Genomic DNA, 23,560 nt, shown 5'->3' on the forward strand with positions numbered 1-23,560 from the left:
AAAGATAATTATGTTTCAAACATCAGAGGAAGGCTCCTAAAGGGATAACTCGGCTGTGCAGATAACTGCATCCACAAGCTCTCAAAGGAGTCCTCCAAGATGAGGATTAACCAAAAGATCAGGAGCCCTTTAAATAAACAAAGTGATATTCCATCAGTGGCTCTAGCAATTAATATGTGCAATACCCTTTGGGTTCATTCAAATGAGCTGGTCCTGTCAATTATTGCAAACAAAATAATTGCCCTGAGATTCGTTGCAGAAGAAAAATTCTTTAGTACCAATCTGGTGTACAGTCCCTTTAATGAAACCAACTCACTTTTTATTTCTTTTGCCTTGAGTGTAAATGTTAAAATGTCAAAACTATATAAGAAAATAATGTATTATAAATTTATATTATGTATTATTAGATTTACCATAACATACTCAAACATCCATATTTTTTGGTTAAGCACTGTCAACTGGCCAAATTTCAACCAGATAGCTGTATAACTCCAAAATCCAAATGTCACTGGTATACGTTACATTCCCGAAATAAGAAAAAAAACGTGATCTATAGAAAGATAATTATGTTTCAAACATCAGAGGAAGGCTCCTAAAGGGATAACTCGGCTGTGCAGATAACTGCATCCACAAGCTCTCAAAGGAGTCCTCCAAGATGAGGATTAACCAAAAGATCAGGAGCCCTTTAAATAAACAAAGTGATATTCCATCAGTGGCTCTAGCAATTAATATGTGCAATACCCTTTGGTTTCATGGAAAAGAGCTGGTCCTGTCAACTATTGCAAACAAAATAATTGCCCTGAGATTCGTTGCAGAAGAAAAATTCTTTAGTGCCAATCTGGTGTACAGTCCCTTTAATGAAACCGACTCACTTTTTATTTCTTTTGCCTTGAGTGTAAATGTTAAAATGTCAAAACTATATAAGAAAATAATGTATAATTAATTTATATTATGTATTATTAGATTTACAATTTCATACTCAAACATCAATATTCTTCGGTTAAGCACTGTCAACTGGCCAAATTTCAACCAGATAGCTGTATAATTCCAAAATTCCAAATGTCACTGGTATACGTCACATTCCCGAAATAAGAAAAAAAACGTGATCTATAGAAAGATAATTATGTTTCAAACATCAGAGGAAGGCTCCTAAAGAGATATCTCGGCTGTGCAGATAACTGCATCCACAAGCTCTCAAAGGAGTACTCCAAGATGAGGATTAACCAAAAGATCAGGAGCCCCTTAAATTAACAAAGTGATATTCCATCAGTGACTCTAGCAATTAATATGTGCAATACCCTTTGGGTTCATGGAAATGAGCTGGTCCTGTCAATTATTGCAAACAAAATAATTGCCCTGAGATTCGTTGCAGAAGAAAACTTCTTTAGGGCCAATCTGGTGTACAGTCCCTTTAATGAAACCGACTCACTTTTTATTTCTTTGACTTGAACGTAAATGTTAAAATGTCAAAACTATATCAGAAAATAATGTATAATTAATTTATATCATGTACTATTAGATTTACAATTTCATACTCAAACATCAATATTCTTCGGTTAAGCACTGTCAACTGGCCAAATTTCAACCAGATAGCTGTATAATTCCAAAATCCAAATGTCACTGGTATACGTTACATTCCCGAAATAAGAAAAAAAAAACGCTATCTATAGAAAGATAATTATGTTTCAAACATCAGAGGAAGGCTCCTAAAGGGATAACTCGGCTGTGCAGATAACTGCATCCACAAGCTCACAAAGGAGTCCTCCAAGATGAGGATTAACCAAACGATCAGCAGCCCCTTAAATAAACAAAGTGATATTCCATCAGTGGCTCTAGCAATTAATATGTGCAAAACCCTTTGGGTTCATGGAAATGAGCTGGTCCTGTCAATTATTGCAAACAAAATAATTGCCCTGAGATTCGCTGCAGAAGAAAACCTTCTTTAGGGCCAATCTGGTGTAGAGTCCCTTTAATGAAACCGACTCACTTTTTATTTCTCTGACTTGAGCGTAAATGTTAAAATGTCAAAACTATATAAGAAAATAATGTATAATTAATTTATATTATGTACTATTAGATTTACAATTTCATACTCAAACATCAATATTCTTCAGTTAAGCACTGTCAACTGGCCAAATTTCAACCAGATAGCTGTATAATTCCAAAATCCAAATGTCACTGGTATACGTTACATTCCCAAAATAAGAAAAAAAAACGTTATCTATAGAACGATAATTATGTTTCAAACATCAGAGGAAGGCTCCTAAAGGGATAACTCGGCTGTGCAGATAACTGCATCCACAAGCTCTCAAAGGAGTCCTCCAAGATGAGGATTAACCAAACGATCAGCAGCCCCTTAAATAAACAAAGTGATATTCCATCAGTGGCTCTAGCAATTAATATGTGCAAAACCCTTTGGGTTCATGGAAATGAGTTGGTCCTGTCAATTATTGCAAACAAAATAATTGCCCTGAGATTCGTTGCAGAAGAAAAATTCTTTAGTGCCAATCTGGTGTACAGTCCCTTTAATGAAACCGACTCACTTTTTATTTCTTTTGCCTTGAGTGTAAATGTTAAAATGTCAAAACTATATAAGAAAATAATGTATAATTAATTTATATTATGTATTATTATATTTACCATAACATACTCAAACATCAATATTCTTCGGTTAAGCACTGTCAACTGGCCAAATTTTAACCAGATAGCTGTATAATTCCAAAATCCAAATGTCACTGGTATACGTTACATTCCCGAAATAAGAAAAAAAACGCTATCTATAGAAAGATAATTATGTTTCAAACATCAGAGGAAGGCTCCTAAAGGGATAACTCGGCTGTGCAGATAACTGCATCCACAAGCTCTCAAAGGAGTCCTCCAAGATGAGGTTTAACCAAACGATCAGCAGCTCCTTAAATAAACAAAGTGATATTCCATCAGTGGCTCTAGCAATTAATATGTGCAAAACCCTTTGGGTTCATGGAAATGAGCTGGTCCTGTCAATTATTGCAAACAAAATAATTGCCCTGAGATTCGTTGCAGAAGAAAACTTCTTTAGGGCCAATCTGGTGTAGAGTCCCTTTAATGAAACCGACTCACTTTTAATTTCTTTTGCCTTGAGTGTAAATGTTAAAATGTCAAAACTATATAAGAAAATAATGTATTATTAATTTATATTATGTATTATTAGATTTACCATAACATACTCAAACATCAATATTCTTCAGTTAAGCACTGTCAACTGGCCAAATTTCAACCAGATAGCTGTATAATTCCAAAATCCAAATGTCACTGGTATACGTTACATTCCCGAAATAAGAAAAAAAACACTATCTATAGAAAGATAATTATGTTTCAAATATCAGAGGAAGGCTCCTAAAGAGATAACTCGGCTGTGCAGATAACTGCATCCACAAGCTGTCAAAGGAGTCCTCCAAGATGAGGATTAACCAAAAGATCAGCAGCCCCTTAAATAAACAAAGTGATATTCCATCAGTGGCTCTAGCAATTAATATGTGCAAAACCCTTTGGGTTCATGGAAATGAGCTGGTCCTGTCAATTATTGCAAACAAAATAATTGCCCTGAGATTCGTTGCAGAAGAAAACTTCTTTAGGGCCAATCTGGTGTACAGTCCCTTTAATGAAACCGACTCACTTTTTATTTCTTTTGCCTTGAGTGTAAATGTTAAAATGTCAAAACTATTTAAGAAAATAATGTATAATTAATTTATATTATGCATTATTAGATTTACAATTTCATACTCAAACATCAATATTCTTCGGATAAGCACTGTCAACTGGCCAAATTTCAACCAGATAGCTGTATAATTCCAAAATCCAAATGTCACTGGTATACGTTACATTCCCGAAATAAGAAAAAAAACGTGATCTATAGAAAGATAATTATGTTTCAAACATCAGAGGAAGGCTCCTAAAGGGATAACTCGGCTGTGCAGATAACTGCATCCACAAGCTGTCAAAGGAGTCCTCCAAGATGAGGATTAACCAAAAGATCAGCAGCCCCTTAAATAAACAAAGTGATATTCCATCAGTGGCTCTAGCAATTAATATGTGCAAAACCCTTTGGGTTCATGGAAATGAGTTGGTCCTGTCAATTATTGCAAACAAAATAATTGCCCTGAGATTCGTTGCAGAAGAAAACTTCTTTAGGGCCAATCTGGTGTACAGTCCCTTTAATGAAACCGACTCACTTTTTATTTCTTTTGCCTTGAGTGTAAATGTTAAAATGTCAAAACTATTTAAGAAAATAATGTATAATTAATTTATATTATGCATTATTAGATTTACAATTTCATACTCCAACATCAATATTCTTCGGATAAGCACTGTCAACTGGCCAAATTTCAACCAGATAGCTGTATAATTCCAAAATCCAAATGTCACTGGTATACGTTACATTCCCGAAATAAGAAAAAAAAATGCTATCTATAGAAAGATAATTATGTTTCAAACATCAGAGGAAGGCTCCTAAAGAGATAACTCGGCTGTGCAGATAACTGCATCCACAAGCTCTCAAAGGAGTCCTCCAAGATGAGGTTTAACCAAACGATCAGCAGCCCCTTAAATAAACAAAGTGATATTCCATCAGTGGCTCTAGCAATTAATATGTGCAAAACCCTTTGGGTTCATGGAAATGAGCTGGTCCTGTCAATTATTGCAAACAAAATAATTGCCCTGAGATTCGTTGCAGAAGAAAACTTCTTTAGTGCCAATCTGGTGTACAGTCCCTTTAATGAAACCGACTCACTTTTTATTTCTTTTGCCTTGAGTGTAAATGTTAAAACTATATAAGAAAATAATGTATAATTAATTTATATTATGTATTATTAGATTTACAATTTCATACTCAAACATCAATATTCTTCGGTTAAGCACTGTCAACTGGCCAAATTTCAACCAGATAGCTGTATAATTCCAAAATCCAAATGTCACTGGTATACGTTATATTCCCAAAATAAGAAAAAAAACGTTATCTATAGAACGATAATTATGTTTCAAACATCAGAGGAAGGCTCCTAAAGGGATAACTCGGCTGTGCAGATAACTGCATCCACAAGCTCTCAAAGGAGTCCTCCAAGATGAGGATTAACCAAACGATCAGCAGCCCCTTAAATAATCAAAGTGATATTCCATCAGTGGCTCTAGCAATTAATATGTGCAAAACCCTTTGGGTTCATGGAAATGAGCTGGTCCTGTCAATTATTGCAAACAAAATAATTGCCCTGAGATTCGTTGCAGAAGAAAAATTCTTTAGTGCCAATCTGGTGTACAGTCCCTTTAATGAAACCGACTCACTTTTTATTTTTTTTGCCTTGAGTGTAAATGTTAAAATGTCAAAACTATATAAGAAAATAATGTATAATTAATTTATATTATGTATTATTAGATTTAAAATTTCATACTCAAACATCAATATTCTTCGGTTAAGCACTGTCAACTGGCCAAATTTCAACCAGATAGCTGTATAATTCCAAAATCCAAATGTCACTGGTATACGTTACATTCCCGAAATAAGAAAAAAAACGTGATCTTTCGAAAGATAATTATGTTTCAAACATCAGAGGAAGGCTCCTAAAAAGATAACTTGGCTGTACAGCATCCACAAGCTACCAAAGGAGTCACTAATAAGGTACCTTGAATAAGAAGGTTCCAGTGCATGTGGTCCAATGTTGTAATTGTTCCGGCAAAACATCAGGTAGGTTGCTGGATATATTTCTATTAACACACTTCAAGATGGATGAGTTCAATCCGTCTATAAGAAAAAGATACAAATTTATATGATATTTGATAAGCAGTATAGTTAAAAAAACATAAATGGTTATGCCAAGAATACATTATATACATTTATGTGCCACCATGTTGAAATTTGGAACAATACAATTACTACAGTTTTGATACAAATAACAGTTCAACTGCAATCATAACCAACTAGAAATAATACCATGACTAACCTCTTAAATGATCTTGAAAGTATTATATCATCATATTAAATTCATCATATAAAATTATCAGCTGTGTCTACCACAGAAGTCAGGTGAACAATGACTTCCAAAACTCCCTCCAAAACTGAGCAAATTACTGGTCACACCTGATGACCACAAAAGGCCACACAGGTCAATATACCTTCAATCACCACTTATGGTCAAAGAAAGATAATCACAATATGATCTCAAATTAGACCTGGTTAGGCCTTAAAAATTGTTTGGTTAGGGTCACATCCTTTTCATTTTTTTATTAGGCTTTGGAGAATGGTGTTAAAGTTATCTTCTTTATAAGCATTTAAGGTTTTAAACTTTATATTAGTATGTGCTTAAAAGAACCCTTAATATTCTCATAGAAATTTTAATTTCAAATTGACATAAATTCAAAATTGTGACTTCTCCACCCAAGGAATGCTTGCTTTTTTGCTTGAATGGTGACTAATACGTCAGAACAATGACGCAGGTCAGTCAAATAACTTGTTTTTCCTTGCCAAAACATGTTTAAGAATATAAAAATGTGCCTGTCAAACGAAACAAGAGGCCCAAAAGGGCCTATGCTCTACTGGCATGGCTCTTGTGGTCATTTTCAATCCAGAGCATGTACAGAGTAATAGGCAACACATATATAGTTCACTTTTAGTGTTTGGGTTAGCTGAAAACGCTGCACGTTCAACATCTGAGGACAGGAAGTGTTGTAAGCAGATTAGTTGCATGAACTATTTTAATATGTGCAAAGTAAAGGTAATCTGAAGGTAAAAAATATTTGCTTTTAAAACTGTAGTCATCGTCAAAATTTCATTTCTGTAACATTAATGCTTGTTTGCAAAACTGTTCACATGGTCAAAATTTCATTACTGTAGCTTTAAAAATTAATAAGTAAGTCAAAAGGGGTGGGGCCAGCTTTTGCCCAAGGGGCATTATTTCAAATGTTTTCAATTGCATCATATGATGCTCCACAACAAATATCAAAGGTATGGGCCTTGTGGTTTGAAACAAGAAGATTTTGAAAATATTTCTTAAATAAGTTGTGACACCCAGGGCAGTGCCAGTTCAGGGTTCTCAATAAGTTTTGGTTTAACCGTCTCAAATAGTAAAGTAAACAACCAGCTTCTACTTATTCTACTGAAAATTCATTTAGTTTTCCAAATTTGAACCGGCCCTATTGCCATTTGAACCGTCCATTTTGGCCAGCAGCCGGTTCTTATTGAGAACACTGCAGTTTTGACCCAAGGGGCATAATTTGAACAACCATGGTAGTGGAAATAAAGCCTTGTTCAAAATAGCAAGGATTTGCATAATGGTTTCAGACAAAAAGGTTTTTAACATTTTCCAATTTAAGGGGGGAGGGGGGGTGGGGGGGAAGTCCGTCCCTTCTTTTCTGAATTATTCCCTGGGCCTCCGCCAACATCGCCGAGGTCGTTTGCATTTGCCGCACTGGTCCCTTGCAGGACAATATCCGTGGGTGGGGGGGGGGGGGGCAGTAATGACTCCAGGGGCAAAACTGAAGACTGTATCGTGTTCACAAGCAATTGTTTACAGACCCACAGACGCACGAACACACATACTACGTACACATTACCATCGCATAAGCTCTTCTGGCCTTTGGCCAGTAGAGCTAATAAAAAGAAAATTTAAAACATAAAGGTCAATCAAGGGCCATAATTTGTATTTAGGCTAAAATGGAGTTATGTAACCTGATTGTAAGATTGTCATCATTAATTGTGTGAAGTATTAAGTCAATTGAATGAAGGGTGTAGGAGTTTTTTATTAAAATCTGAACTTGACCTTAAATGTTTACATGCCCTTAAAATTTAACAGAAGTTCCTAAGTCAGTCAGGGGCCATAACTTGTATTAAAGATATTATGAAGTTATGTTTCCTCATTATTATGAACAATTGTGTGAAGTATTAAGTCAACTGAATGAAGAGTATAGAAGTTATAAATAAATATCAACCTGCCCCAAAACTTTAACCTTTAAATCAATCAGGTGTTTGAAAATTTTCAGCACGTACCCAATCTTTTCACCAGGTTAGGATTATTAGCATATATTCCAAAAGTTTCCAGATGTTTACAAAAATCCCATTTTACTCCTGCATGGAAACAATTAAAGAGTGCGTGGCAAAAAGCACAGCATTAAATACGGGCAACAGTTAAAAAAATAATAAGATATATATTACTAACTGGTTTAAATATTCCACTTTTAAATGTATCAAATATAAAAAGCACATGTTTCCCAGTTTTGTTCATTATTTAACAGTGTTCAAGAACTACTTCTGTCAAACTAAACTTTGACGCTTTTTGAGCTCCTCATTTGAACCTATGAGAATGGACATAAATTGTTTAATTTCACTAGATTTAGCATTATTTCAACAGAAAAAACATTGCTGTATATATATCACAGTCATTTGATGGGAATGAACAACTGCATTGGTGTCATTTGACCTGTACAAAATTTAGTGACATTTAACCTAAAATAAAAAAAATCTGATTAATCATAGGGGTCACTCCTACTCCTTTGATAAATCGAAGAAAAAATATATATTTTAGGTGAAATGTCACTAAATTTTATATATATTTTATATCATATATCTGAACATTGATATCATTTATAACATCCTTTATCTTTCAAAATAAGGATACTTTATTTGATAAAACCATTAAAAATAAAACTACTCGCCTACTGAAAGTCCTAGTCCAAATAATTGTAGGTTTATGGATTTTTTTAATTTTTTTGATATGGCAAATCCTTCACATACAAATTGTTTAGTATCAAAAGTGGGTAGTTATTCCGATCGGGATTCCGGGTTAAAGCATATTGCATCTATAAAATATCATAAAAACAAGAAATATTACCAGATAAAGTTATTTTATATTAGTTCCGTACACCAAAAATAAATATCCAACTTCTAATTATGAGTTTGACGGGTTTTCTTCATAAATTCATTCTGTCAAAACATAACGATATACCCAGTATACATGAAGGGCACCTGCAGAGCTTCCGGGCACAATTTTAAAACAATCTTAACATTTCGGCCATGGCCAAGTTGTTACGATTGTATTAACAAGGTCTATCTCGAAGCTTGTCGGAGGTGGCTGAGTTATTACGATTGGATCAAGTTGTTCCTCTTGGCATTAATTGTTGTCTGTTTCAGTCAACTTTTGTTTTATTGGAAAGGAAAGCAATGTGTTTTAATGCATTAAATGCTTGTTTTGTGCAAAATAACTTTTAACTTACATGGTAAAATATGAATTTAAACCTTCATGCTCAATTTCAACCATAAAATACTTCACTTAATACAATTTCAATATTTTTAAAACACCCCTGGTTTTTGCACCAACCATTTAGACGTTAGGGATTGGAAGAATCCCGTATAACACGTCCAGTGGCGTAGCTGCCGTTACGCACAATACGCCCGTGCGTACAATTTGTCGCACAAGTCAGAAAATGCAATAAAAACTTAAGGGTAAGGCGGGTGAAGCGTTCGCGGGCCGCCTTTTTTGAATATGTGAGACAATAAAATCTAAAAAAAAATCCTATTATTCAGTAACAGCCTCGTTTACCGTTTAGTTGAAGGAACGCCTTTTTTTTTTTTTTTAGTTTCGCTTATTGTTCAGTCATGCATGAATCGTCGATAAATACTGAATATATCCGAATGATGTTTACAAAGTTTCAAAATGTCAAACGCCAACCTTGAACCTCCTCATCTTGATAAGTTCAAAGATAATCTTCAAGCAGTTGACAATGCTGATAAACTAAACATCTTAGCAGTAACATAGAACATTTCTATGAGATTTTTAAGGAGGTGCATTTTGTTTAGGTTATTTGTGAAGCATAATAATATAATATTAGAGGACGATAAAGCACACTTAAGATAGAGGTGTCTGTTTTAACTGTTAATATTTATGATATATTTTGATTTTAAAGATGTGGTGATAGCTATTTATTTCATATATCAGATAAACAAATATTCTAAACAGATATTGACAAGACCCATTTCTCAAAATTGTCGAATATACTGTGGGTAAAATGTATGCTTCATGAATGTTCACGACTCGGTAAAATTTTAATGGCTCACTGCAGCTCGTGTTTATACTTATGAATACGACAGAAATTGTCCTTGACTTTTTCTGGAGTATACCTTCTGTAACATCGCATTACAATGGGAAGGACCTTTTTTATATCACCCCCCCCCCCCCTAGCAAATAATATTTGTCGTCACTTGTCCTGTCTGGGACAGTTGAACGTTTACCATGTCGTCACTTGTCCTGTCTGGGACAGTTGAACGTTTACCATGAACGGGAAATCGAAACTCAACGGGTAATAGAGATCTTCGCCCAGAAGAAGCATCGACGTATTGCATTACTCTTTCGGATGTAATTTTATGGAGTAAACGTTGACAATTTCCTTTAGTGCATACTTTAAACGACCTTTTGCAATAGAAGTTAGTTTCGTGTTGAAAATGTTAAATGAGCTTAGAAAAACCTTTTAACAAACGTTCATATGCAGTTTCATTATTTAAGACAATTACCATTTTTGAATTGCCTACGAAGCTGTTTTAGACATAGCATTTTTGAATTGAATATTCGTTGATTTAATGCTGATGATACTGTACTAAGAATTTTTTTTTGCTATACAGTATCATTCTGACCTATGACAAAACCGAGAGCTCCCCTGACACCCCATACTGGTTGAGAAGCAGTTTCCGACGGAAAGCAGTTTCCGACAAATCGCTTTTTCGCGTACCTTCCTTAGATCTTCATAAAGAAGGTACTGCAATTCAACTATATGGTAACTAGGCAATCAAAAGTTGAAATTCTTACCGAGACACGTAAGAAACTTTATTATTTAATGTTTAATGTTTATTTTTCATTTTGTACACAAACTTGCACGTGGGGGATCTTCACGCGCAGCGTATTGCGCATGCGTGTGAACCTAATTTGCATATCTATTAATAGCTACAAGGTTTTCCTTAATTGACTTATACAAACGATGATCATTGTGTACATATTTGTGAACACTGGTGTCATGCTTGTTTCACATCCACATTCACTTAAATGTATACAAACACAAGTTTCCATCAGAAATGAATAAAAAAAATCATTGATATTCAGTCTCTGCCTGATTTCGAGTATGAATTGAATGTCGTAAATTTTAAGGTTTAAATTTTTCGTAAATGCTGGAAAATTAAATAAAATTTCTCTTATTACAGTCTTATATTTAGTTTATTAAATAAACGGAAAATAAAAACACACAACAGGCACCTTAAATATGCCTCGCATTCAAATTGTCGGAAACTGCTTCTCATCACAAGCTAATCAGAACAATATAAGTACCCTCTTTGCGCCCCTATTAGATACACTATATGTGACGTCACACATGTAAGAAATATATCGACAATAGCAGCTTGAGCTGTAGTTATATAAAATGTGAACAATTTTAGTATATATTTAAACACGTATAAATAATTCAATAAAAAAGTTTTAAAACTGTCGGAAACTGCTTCTCAACCAGTAAGGGCATTCCGCCCATTTCAACTGCAATTGTGCGTATACATCGAAACGGCCTAGCTACGCCCCTGACGTCTATTATTTTAGACTTAGTCCCAGCCAAAATAGTAAATACGTCATTTTATAATTGATTAAATTGTTTATTGTTTAACTGAAAACACAAATAGTACCTCGACATTAAAAAGATATTGTACAGTGACATACTTTATTCCAGTTTAGTGAGCGTTGCTCCGCAGACACAGCAAGTCAACACGACAACAGTTTGAAGAAAAAAAACGAAGAAAAGCCAAGATCATCATGTACCATTTTTCTTTCGCACGCGATTTCGAAAGGCAAAACGTATTATCACAAACGGATAAAACCGGTACGTGACTTAACCGGAAATACAGGATTCATGTAATTACAACAGGGACAGACATAAACTTATTACTATTTTTTTCATTGTATGCGAATTGGAATACACTTTATAACTGATTAATATTTCAATACGAAAACAATGACTACGACGAAATAATATCTCATGTCAACTGGCTAAGTATAAAGTCAAATTATGTATATGTATGTTTCACTTGCTTCACGCTGATAATTACTGCCCACTTCCATCATGGGTGATAGTGCAATTTCTTAGGTGTCCGGTGTTGGATGTGTATACGCTGAGAATTACTGTCCATTACCATTTTGGGTGACAGTGCACGGCAGTCGTCCGGTGTTGGATGTGTACGTACACGCCGAGAATTACTGACCACTTCCATCATGGGTGATAGTGCAATTTCTTAGATGTCCGGTGTTGGATGTGCACACGCTGGGAATTACTGTCCATTATCATTTTGGGTGACAGTGCACGGCAGGTGTCCGGTGTTGGATGTGTACGTACACGCCGAGAATTACTGTCCACTTCCATCATGGGTGATAGTGCAATTTCTTAGGTGTCCGGTGTTGGATGTGTACGCACACGCGGAGAATTACTGACCATTACCATCGTGGTTGACAGTGCAAGCTCAGAGTCAAGCTCAGTACGGATGGCAGTGGACATCATCACGAAATACCACTGTAAATATTATAATTGTTATATTCTTTGCACGGCAACTTCTTAAATGTTCGGTGCTGGTTGTTCACAAGCCGAGACTATTCCTATTCAAACACAGCTGGGGTCCTCACGAAGTACCATTGTGAATAAGTGTTCTTTTCATTCGCCTTCAACGTCCTTTCATTTTGTATATGTGTTGTTTTTCATTATTGTTAATCAACATCATGCATTATCCGACAATTATGTAACCCAATTCCAATTTCTATCTTTCCAACACTGTCAAAGGTGTTTGAACGGCACTTGGCAGATCAAATCAAAACATTTTTAAAAAATACGAATGTCATACATGAATTTCAATCTGGGTTTCGAGAAAAACATTCTTGTCATACAGCGTTGATAAGAATAATTGATGATTGGATTGATGGAATTGACAATGGAAACTATGTAGGTGCTCTCTTTCTTGATTTACGAAAGGCGTTCGATCTAGTAGATCACCAAATACTTATACATAAATTGAAATTATACAACTTCAGTGATAATTCCGTCCAACTGATAACTTCGTATTTGAAAGATAGACACCAAATTGTAAAGTTTGGGGATTCCCAATCTTCACGAAGATGTATACGATCTGGAGTTCCTCAAGGATCCATTTTTGGTCCTATTCTTTTTCTTATATATATTAATGACATAACCTTTGAAATTGAAAATTCCATGATTGACTTATATGCTGATGATACTACACTATATGCAAAAAGTTCAAATACGCAGGAAATTGAACGTACGTTGCAAATAAATTTAGATATGGTATCGGATTGGTGCAAAGTAAACAACATGGCAATACATCCACAAAAAAACTAATTGCATGTTGTTGGGTTCAAATGCAAAATTAAGAAATGCATGTGCACTCAATTTATTCGTAGACAAAGTACTAATTGAAAATGTAACTTCGAAGAAATTGCTTGGAATTATTATTGATTCATCATTGTCGTGGAATCTGCAAGTTGAATTTGTCTGCAAGAAAGTAATTGCAAAGATAGCCCTTTTAAAAAGACTGAATTATTTTTTAACGGATCAAATGAGACAATTGTTTTATAAATCGTATATACTTCCTATGTTTGACTATTGTTGTAGCGTTTGGGGGAAAAGTAAGCAAACGCATATAAGAAGAATCACCTTGCTTCAAAAAAGAGCTGCAAAAATTATTCTCTTTAAGCCTATTAGAACGCCATCGCATGAATTATTTGAAAAAATAGAATGGCTTCAATTTGAATACCGTTGCAGATATCAAACGGCTGTTATGGTATTTAAATCTATTAATAATCTTACACCGAGTTACATAAGAGACATTATTAAGATATCTAGCAACACAAGATATGGATTACGATCTTCCACGCGACAAGACATTGCTCACTTTCGACATAAAACACAATAGAAGAAACACTCGTTTGCATGCTACAGTGGGAAAGTTTGGAATGTTTTACCAGAAGAAATACGTAAGTCTAACACGGAAAAGACATTTAAAACCCGCTGTAAGAAGTTCTATTTACATCATCAATCGCAAAATCCGTTGTAAAAATAATAAGTTGATGATGAAAGTTCAATGAAACAGTAAAATAAACACATGGTTTTTAAATACACTATTATCATTAATTTACCAATTATAGGACCATACTATGAAAGTAGAAGTCTATTCTTTACAGTTATCATTCTCTTGTTTGATACATTGTAGATCCAATAACCATACTTTATAACTTTATACGACATTCTTAGTTATCACACAATTCAAATAAATGCATGCATAAGTATATACTGACATATAATGACGTTGGAATTAATACTTTCCGTTACATATGTTTCTATCATAGTTTTCATAAACCGGAATGCCACTACATGTATATTTTCTTTTACTACTCATTGCCAATTCTTTTTCAGTTTCAAAACAAGAATATTGTCACTTATATCGCCGAGAACAAGGGTTGAGGAGCGATTCAGGTAACACACGGACAAGGCGCAATTAACGCCTTCTGTACTAGATGCCATTACAGTCATCTTCGTCTTGCCTTCTTTGTCTAATTGGAGCACAGTTTTTGAGCCAGAACAACATACAAAAACGTGACCGGCAGAGGACGAATGAACACCGTATGGTTTTTTAATATCGGCATCGATTAACGTGGCCAGTTTATTTCCGGCAATATCCAGAGTAAGAAGCTTACTTTTTGAGTAGTTTGTAACGTAGATTGTACTGCCATCAGAGCTTATAGCACACTTAAAAACAGTGTGCGTATCTGACTTGTCCTCAAACAACTTTCTCCTATCATTACCTATCATGTCGTAAGAGTGAAGTGCAGTGTCAGAGGTGATATACAGACGACCTAAATGGTGTGCTATACCTCTAATTGTGTGCTCCAATTTCAGGCATCTTGTCTGTTGCAGCTTTGAATACATAACGTTGAACATTTGAACCTTATGCCTGTTGTCATAATTCAAGTTGATAGTCACGGCCACTTCATTCCGCGCAATGTGGCACACCTCTTGTGGATAATGAGAAACGTTACAATGGTCGACTGGCTGGTATTCGTGCGTTAATAGTTTTACACGGCTGTTTTTTTCGTCAACAAGGACGACCTCCCCGGTCGGAAGTTCACATAGTGAAGATATTTCGCATTCATTTTTGTCTTCAACAATTGCAACATTGTACTTCTTAATGATTTCCACCTTAAGCGCATGTCCTAAATATGTGATGTCCCCAATTTTGTCTAATGATTCAAAAGAGGCAATAAGGTCATGCAGCGCAATGTTTGGTGCAAGCGATAATGTCAATTCCTCCGTTGCTGTAGTATATTGGATGAAAATATTCGTTTCTTTGATAATTTTCTGACATCTTGAATATCCTAAGAATGCCAGCGATTCGTCGAACTTACCCTTTGTCTGAGTTGTATCTATAAATGATTCCATCTCTTTGCTCATGCGTTCACATTGTTCAACGTCTTCTTTTATTTTCTCTTCAAACGTTTCCACCATAGAGTCCATTTCATCAATTGTGTGTTGTTCCAAGTGATCAAATACTTTATTCATTTTCTTTCGGAAAGCTTTGATCTCTTGTAGGATCATAGACCGAGAGGCGCGTATCGATTGTTGATTTGTCTTGCGGGAATCCTGCAGCTTTCTTATTTGTGCCTGGATTTTGGCTACTTGTCGAGGCAGCTGTTTGAATTCCGGTTTGTTACGGATACCTTTGGCAACGTCTGGTATGTGTTGTATCAACGAGCATTGCCTTAAACCAGAGATAATACATATTAAACTATTAAAAGAAGGTGAGAGCGAACGGGTGGCATAGGTGTCCGCCGTTCACGCGTGAGGATGTGGGTCCGATTCCCACCAGGGGTAGTTTCTCATTGCCTTTTAAAAGTGATAACAGCACTGGTTTCTACCCAGGCAAAAAACAAGAGAATATCATATCAGCTTTCAGATATCTTTACAATCGGGCTAAACTAAATGAGTATAAACCAATTCAGAGATAAGAAAAGTGATGCGCAAACACTGATACTATTTTGATTTTTCCTATTTAAAAGGTTACATTTAAAACTGGTTTAACATACTGAATTGTGATTAATAACTAAATGTGTGATAGAATGTGTGATAGAAAAAATGTATGGTACTCCGCTATGTCTGCTTTGTTAAACAGATTGGGTAAAGAAAATTTGTTGTTTTTAATATTGAGTATAATTAAGTTCCTTTGTTAACCCAAAGAGTAATAGACCAATATGTTCAAATATGATTTGCTAACGTAACATCTCAATCAAAATTGGAATACTATTGTAGATTAAAACAATACATTTTATTTAAAGAATATTTAACGTGTGTCAAAAAGACAACCATTGCAAAGAATTATTAAGATTTAGACAATCATCTCATTCACTGGAAATAGAGACTGGTCGATATATTACTAATGGGGAAAAACAGAAAATGTAAACTTTGTTCACAAAATACGATGGAGTCTGATTGTAATTTTCGACATCGTTGTACAGCCTTTCCAGAAAAACTTAATCTGATAAAAATAGCACACACTGATGATTGCAAACGAAACCGATTGGGTTTTCCCTACTTATACATATATTATGTGGTTATTTTTTAACATACAACAGAAATAAAACTTTTAAACAAGGCTGACAGTAGCATTGCCATCTTTGGAGCTTATCAGGCTAACAACGATCTCAATCGATTTCTCCTCTCAGTGCAATTTTAGCGTTTACATAGGCTAGTTTAGCAATTATTAATTTATTGGACGCAGGGCTAGATTAAGGCAGATAAGAAATGCATAATTTATGAGGGTCATAATGTTCACCCGTCTTTATACACTAGCGTCCAAGTTTAATTTTTATATCAATATGGGAAAAAGTATTAAAATACGCTCATTATGCACCATTCCCGTCTACAAGTTGATAACATTTGCTTAAGGGAGTAACCCATAACTCCCTTTCAAACAGCCATATACTTTTAGTTATGAGGCGCATGTCTAAAGCATACGCCCCTAAGTTACGTCCCACTAACGCAAAGTCCTGGAGCCGTCCCTGTTATATCATACCTTTCGATGGAAAGTTTTAGTTTTAGACGATTGAAGTATAAGCTATAATTGAATAGAGCTGGTTTGCAGAGGAAACGTTGGTTGACTCAACTTGCCCTTGACTGTATTAAAGTACTGAAATCTCAAATCATCTTTGATTAACTTGCTAGTTTTACATCTTATACTCCGTGTCTATTTGAAGTGTCTATAATTGATCGTTTACAAAGACAATTAATTAAAGCAATTTTCACACCTTTATTATAACAGGTTGATATTTAAAATTCGGAAAGGGACAGAAAAATAAAATCTGCGGACAAAATCCCTCTCCCCAATCAAATTTTAAAGGCGTACTTAATCCCTCCTAAAAAATTATAAGGCGGACATGATAAACACGGATGAGTAAGAGTAAAATTACTGAAACAGTTGATTTATAAATGTTTGCATGTTCCTAATCTAATATGTTATCGCTCACGTATTTGTAACCATTGTGCACTTTATGTCCCATGGTTCTATACGACCTTCTGGTTTATTATAAATAAAACGTGAAACTTAAGAACTTTGATAAAGATTTCGTTTTAAATATTGTAGGAACTACTTTTAAACCCATTGTCTACCAGGCAGTTCAATAACATGACATATATTAACTGTTTCTTTTGGTTGATGCACTTTCTTAGGTACCCATTGCAATTACTTGCCGCTTAGTTTTATTTATATATTAAGTTTGTATACAAAACGCAGCTTATCTCGATAATTTAATATTTAAAAAAAATGTGTTAAAGCAATTATACCTATGATCAACTGAGACACATATGTTACAACAGAGTTGTTGGTGGTCTCCACAGAACAGCTCCACAGCTTTCCCTGGATGCCGCTCGCATCTCTCCAGTTCGTCCACGACCGTCTCCGGCACTGCAACCCATTTCTTTACGTCCTTCCGGTCGAGTACTTTGTGTCTCTTAAAAAGGCCACCATGTTTGGACTCGCAGCGAGAACAGTAATATCTTGAACAGTCCACACAAAAGTACTGAGCCTCAGAGTTAAGTCCGTCTTCTTCACAAGGAGAACATGTAAAGTCATGAATTAAATCCGACGCCTTATAAAGAGATGAATTGAACGTAGACGCCATTTCTGTTGTAGGTTCACTTTAGGTTTAAATCAAACTTCCAACTGAAAGGAAGTAAATTAGATTATTGATCACCGACTTCGATACCGTTGTCAACACACACTTGTCTGTACAATGATTTAAGGGAACTCGATACTTAAATATTTTGCTGAGGTAAGATTTTTGGAGGAATTGTAAAAAAAGTGCTAGGTTAATTTCAAGATTTGAAAAATTTAGGTTTGAAAGATTTTCTCGTTTTGGGGCGATTAACACTAACACACTGAAATATCCGATTTACTTTTAGACTTTATAGATATGGACCAAATAATTATTTGAAAAATACTGGAACATATAAAACATCATAATTCACGGTTGGGATGCTTTTATATGTAAAGTAGTTTTATTTTGCTGTAAAAATGGTCAAAACGGAATATTTTGACATCATATTTTTTTTCTCGAATCTCTCTTATTATTATTATTATCCATGTTTTGATAATTAAAACATGTAAAGGAATTAATGCATTTGAATAATCATGTTAAAGAAAAGAAGAATGATTAACTTAGATATGTTTGCGATATTTTTTTCACTGCATGGGCAGCTACCTTAACCTTGAGTTATTGTTCAAATTTGAATAGAACAATATTATTACTTTATGTCATATTTTCGTTCAAAATGTGCCACATTATCTTAATACTTTAACCCAAAATTGCGATGAGTGTGGACTACTGTTTTGAACATTGGTTTGAGTAAGTGAACACGGTATTTTAGAAGAAATAATTAATGATCAGCATTTTTTCCCGAAAGCAATTTGAATCAATTTTGCAGTACTTTAAGACAAATTAGGCAACTGTTGACAACTAAAACATTTTTTTAAAAGCTGAAACGCAGGGGAAACCGCTGTGTTAAAATAAAGATGACAAATTACAAAATATCGTCCAGATTTCATGGGTTTCTTTTGTTTATTTTCACACTGGTATCAGTCTAACAATTGTGAGTATTTGCACACATATCCACATGATCACAGAATGATCTGCACACATATCCACAGGATAACAGAAGGATCTGCACACATATCCACAGGATCACAGAATGATCAGCACACATATCATATCCACAGGATCACAGAATGATCTGCACACATATCCACATGATCACATAATGATCTGCACACATATCCACAGGACCACAGAAGGATCTGCACACATGTCCACATGATCACAGAATGATCTGCACACATATCCACGGGATCACAGAGTGATCTGCACAAATATCCACAGGATCACAGAGTGATCAGCACACATATCCACAGGATCACATAATGATCTGCACACATGTCCACAGGATAACAGAGTGATCTGCACACATATCCACAGGATCACAGAATGATCTGCACACATATCCACAGGATCACAGAATGATCTGCACACATATCCTCAGGATCACAGAATGATCTGCACACATATTCACATGATCACAGAATGATCTGCACACATATCCACGGGATCACAGAGTGATCTGCACATATATCCACATGATCACATAATGATCAGCACACATATCCACAGGATCACATAGTGATCTGCACACATATCCACAGGATAACAGAAGGATCTGCACACATATCCACAGGATCACAGAATGATCTGCACACATACCCACAGGATAACAGAATGATCTGCACACATATCCACAGGACCACAGAAGGATCTGCACACATGTCCACATGATCACAGAATGATCTGCACACATATCCACGGGATCACAGAGTGATCTGCACAAATATCCACAGGATCACAGAGTGATCTGCACACATATCCACATAATGATCTGCACACATATCCACATAATCACAGAATGATCTGCACGCATATCCACAGGATAACAGAGTGATCTGCACACATCTACAGGATTACAGCGTGATCTGCACACATATTCACATGATCACAGAATAATGTGCAATCATACGCATAGGATCACAAAAGGATCTGCACACATATCTACAGCATCACAGAAGGATCTGCACACACATCCACAGGAAAACAAAATGACCTGCACACATACCCATGTGGTCACAAAAGGATCTGCACACATGTCCACATGATCACAGACGAATCATCACAACAGGTCAGACTATATAGCATCCTCGACACATTAGCGACTGGAGGTGAATGGTAGCTAGGCCACATCAAGAAGGGATGGGCTTTGTCATTAGTGTCTTTCAGTGTAACAGAACATTCAACAACCGCTGACAAGGAAGATGGTGATAGTTAATGACATAAACCTAATTATTTTTTTATCCTGTAAAACCAGGGCTTTCTGAAATCTTCCTTTTCTTTGCCAAGGCTTAGTAAGCTAGACTATTAGAAGAATCAGGAGAGCTATACTACTCACCCTAGTGTCGTTTAAGGTTTTGCATGTAAGCAACTTTAAATCATTATCTCAACAAATACATCATGTAATAATTTATTTAATCATTATAATATGTTCAATTTCATAGTTATAAACCTTTTGGCTATGAATACAAATCTAACAACAGGAATATGTTAACTTAATTGGGATTATACTATATGTTATGTATTGTTACACAGAAATGACATAATTACAATTAAAATTGTTTTGCAGATTTGAAGTCCTTTCTTTATCAACCCAGGTTCAGCAGTACAATTTTTATGTACAATGTATTTTGTATTGATAATTATGTTGAATAAAATAGTTGTTTATTTCCCGCCGATAGCCGGGAGATGAGATGGTTGGCCATTTAGCATGATATGCCACTGAACCTCTATGTATACCTATATAAGTCAAAATATTTCTACTGTATGCTTGGTATGCATATAAATCATGGTCAACCCCTATTGAGTTGGGGGCCATAGTTCAAGATCATGGTGACCTTGATTTGAAAAAAAATGTCGGCAAAAGGCGAACATCCGATTTGAGGAACCACAATTTCATGTTGCTTTGGAACGTTTTTGTGAAGTCGTACAAATATGATCTCGTGACACAACGATGTATGACTGCAATATAATGTGTGAAATAACTGCCTTTTTAGTAAGAATCTAATTTTGGACTTGACCAGAAAGCGTCCTTTTGTATTGGTAACCCCAAAAAGTATTCAACTGTTTCTAGCGCCCCTGAATGAATAACAAACATGAAGGTTTGGACAGATAAGGGACAAAGAACCATTTTTTTTTTAAAAAGAAGACATTTTAAACACACATTGTAATGGGCACATGTTAAACCTAGCTTTTGGTGACACAATATAACAGTCAAAAACAATGAGCGATGCTCTGGACACTAATCTGGAGATGCCAAATCTACTCAAGTACTCACCAAAATGTGACTGACTGTATGAACGGAGCGTGGTGGACAACGCATGGTGCTGCGGGACCTCTCACTTTTATATCAATATTCCTTTAAATTATGCATATAAGTACTTCTCTATAATGTAGCCAATATAGTTTGAACCATACCCTAAAACAATCCTACGTGCAAGTAAAAAATACTCTGGGAAGCACGATGGACCGCCCTACACCATATATGCATGGAATCGGGAAGGTTGACACGAGAGGTGACGAGGAAGGTTGCAGGGTTAGACATGTTACTTGGAATGGGGAATGTTCACCGAAAGGAAAGAGGTCTATATAAATGCTGGATGCAATAGGCAAGGATATGATTAAGGGGAATGACTGGATTGAAATACGGTTCAACGGGGGAGGGGATAAGTGCGATTGTTTTTGGGAGGGTTATAGCACAGGTTGACAGAGGGATGTGGCCATAAGAAAGTTTTAACAGTAATAGAAGTGTATAAGGGAAACACATAGGACGGAGGATCAAGATGAATGCAGGGAATGTTTAAGGGCGAGTATGAAAACGGACTAGATCAGTGTACACATTGTCTCAAGATGGTGAATAATTGTAGGTGCTTATTTCATAAAAGCGGCTCAAGATTTGTTGAGCAGACACGAAATGTAGTATTATGACCTCTGACCTATGAATGTGACATTGACTTGAACAAGCTGACATGCGCTTGTGGTAGTAATTTGAAAATCATTAAAGCGGTTTAAAATATAGAGAGGACAGACAATATAGTCATTTGACATTTGACGTTGAATGGAGATGACTTTAAACATGCACTCTGCAAATCGTCCCTTTGTTGCAATTGACAGGAGTTGAGACAAGACAGATGAATAACGCTAGCAAATACAAAGTGACTTGCTATGTAGGGGGGAAACAAGAAAAACTGCATGGCGATGAAAACGGGGTTTTAATGATTGACTGATAAAAAGGAATCAGTATATTTCTTTTAATTTTACAAACAGTTAAAAAGATTATTGATTAAAAACTGCATTATAAATGAACTGTATCTAAAGATGTTCACTTTTTTTCTATTTTGCGACATTGACCTTGACCCTTAGGGCCCCAAAACAATCCAATGAAAGGTATCGATGAACTCTTCCTATGTACCAAGTTTGTTCAAAATATGTCAACCCATATAAAAGATATTCAGTATCAACCCTTTTTATCAGGCCGTCAACCAAGTTTTAGTGAAAATATAGGAAATTTTGTCCAAAAATATAGGAGGTTTTGGCATTTTTGGGGCAAAATATAGGAATTTCAAGGTTGAAAAATCGACATTTAGAGTTACGTAAAGGGACTGTACACCAGATTGGCACCAATAAAACTTTTTCTATAACAAATCTCTGGATAATTATTTGATATTTTTTACTCTTCAATATAATAATTGTAAAAACAAGAGGCCCAAGAGGACCTATTATCTACTGGCATGGCTCTTGTGGTCATTCTCAATTTCAGAGCATGTATGTATGAGTAATAAGCAACAAATATATAGTTCACTTTCTGTGTTTGAGTTAGCTAAAAAAAACGCTGCATGTTCAACATCTGAGGACAGAAAGTGTTGTAAGCAGATTAGTTGCATGAACTGTTTTAATATGTGCCAAGTAAAGGTAATCTGAGGGTAAAAAATAGTTGCTTTCAAAACAGTACTCATGGTCAAAATTTCATTTCTGTAGCTTTAAAAAAAATCATTATATGATGCTCAACAACAAATATCAAAGGTATGGGCCTTGTGGTTTGAAACAAGAAGATTTTGAAAATATTTTTTAAATAAGTCTCTAGGAAACTTGTGACCACAGGGCAGTGCCAGTTTTGACCCAAGGGGCATAATTTGAACAACCATGGTAGTGGACCACTAAATAAAGCCTTGTTCAAAATAGCAAGGATCTGCATAGCTGTTTGAGACGAAAAGGTTTTTAACATTTCCCAATTTAAGTATACCAAACTTGAGAACCCTTGGTATGGCCAGTTATGACCCCAGGGGCATAATTTGAACAAACAT

The 23,560-nt window shown here is 35.4% G+C and overlaps 1 protein-coding gene and 1 long non-coding RNA gene across 4 annotated transcripts in view; both read right to left on the reverse strand.

The window, feature by feature from the left end:
• The window catches only part of LOC128216728 (uncharacterized), a 28,866-nt gene extending 17,027 nt beyond the window's left edge, over positions 1-11,839 (reverse strand). For all 3 annotated transcript variants that reach the window (XR_008258117.1, XR_008258116.1, XR_008258118.1), the window contains exons 1-2: positions 11,715-11,839; positions 5,655-5,773 (exon numbers count right to left, since the gene is read on the reverse strand). This is a non-coding gene — a long non-coding RNA (uncharacterized LOC128216728). The remainder of the gene's footprint in view (positions 1-5,654; positions 5,774-11,714) is intronic.
• A 458-nt stretch (positions 11,840-12,297) lies between these two features.
• LOC128216953 (uncharacterized) lies at positions 12,298-18,260 on the reverse strand. Its single transcript, XM_052923710.1, has 2 exons — positions 17,890-18,260; positions 12,298-15,811 (listed from the first exon to the last, which is right to left on the reverse strand). Exons 1-2 carry the CDS (start codon positions 18,225-18,227, stop codon positions 14,449-14,451), a joined length of 1,701 nt encoding a protein of 566 aa, XP_052779670.1. The 5' UTR covers positions 18,228-18,260; the 3' UTR covers positions 12,298-14,448.
• Positions 18,261-23,560: the final 5,300 nt, after the last annotated feature.

The sequence above is a fragment of the Mya arenaria genome, chromosome 14, assembly GCF_026914265.1.
Source record: "Mya arenaria isolate MELC-2E11 chromosome 14, ASM2691426v1".
NCBI classification, from domain to species: domain Eukaryota; kingdom Metazoa; phylum Mollusca; class Bivalvia; order Myida; family Myidae; genus Mya; species Mya arenaria.

Excerpts from the sequence above, each read along its gene's own strand:
- LOC128216953 (XM_052923710.1), bottom strand. The coding sequence starts at position 18,227 with ATGGCGTCTACGTTCAATTCATCTCTTTATAAGGCGTCGGATTTAATT. Across the intron at positions 15,812-17,889 it reads TGTGTCTCAGTTGATCATAG|GCAATGCTCGTTGATACAAC; the intron begins GTATAATTGCTT and ends CTCTGGTTTAAG.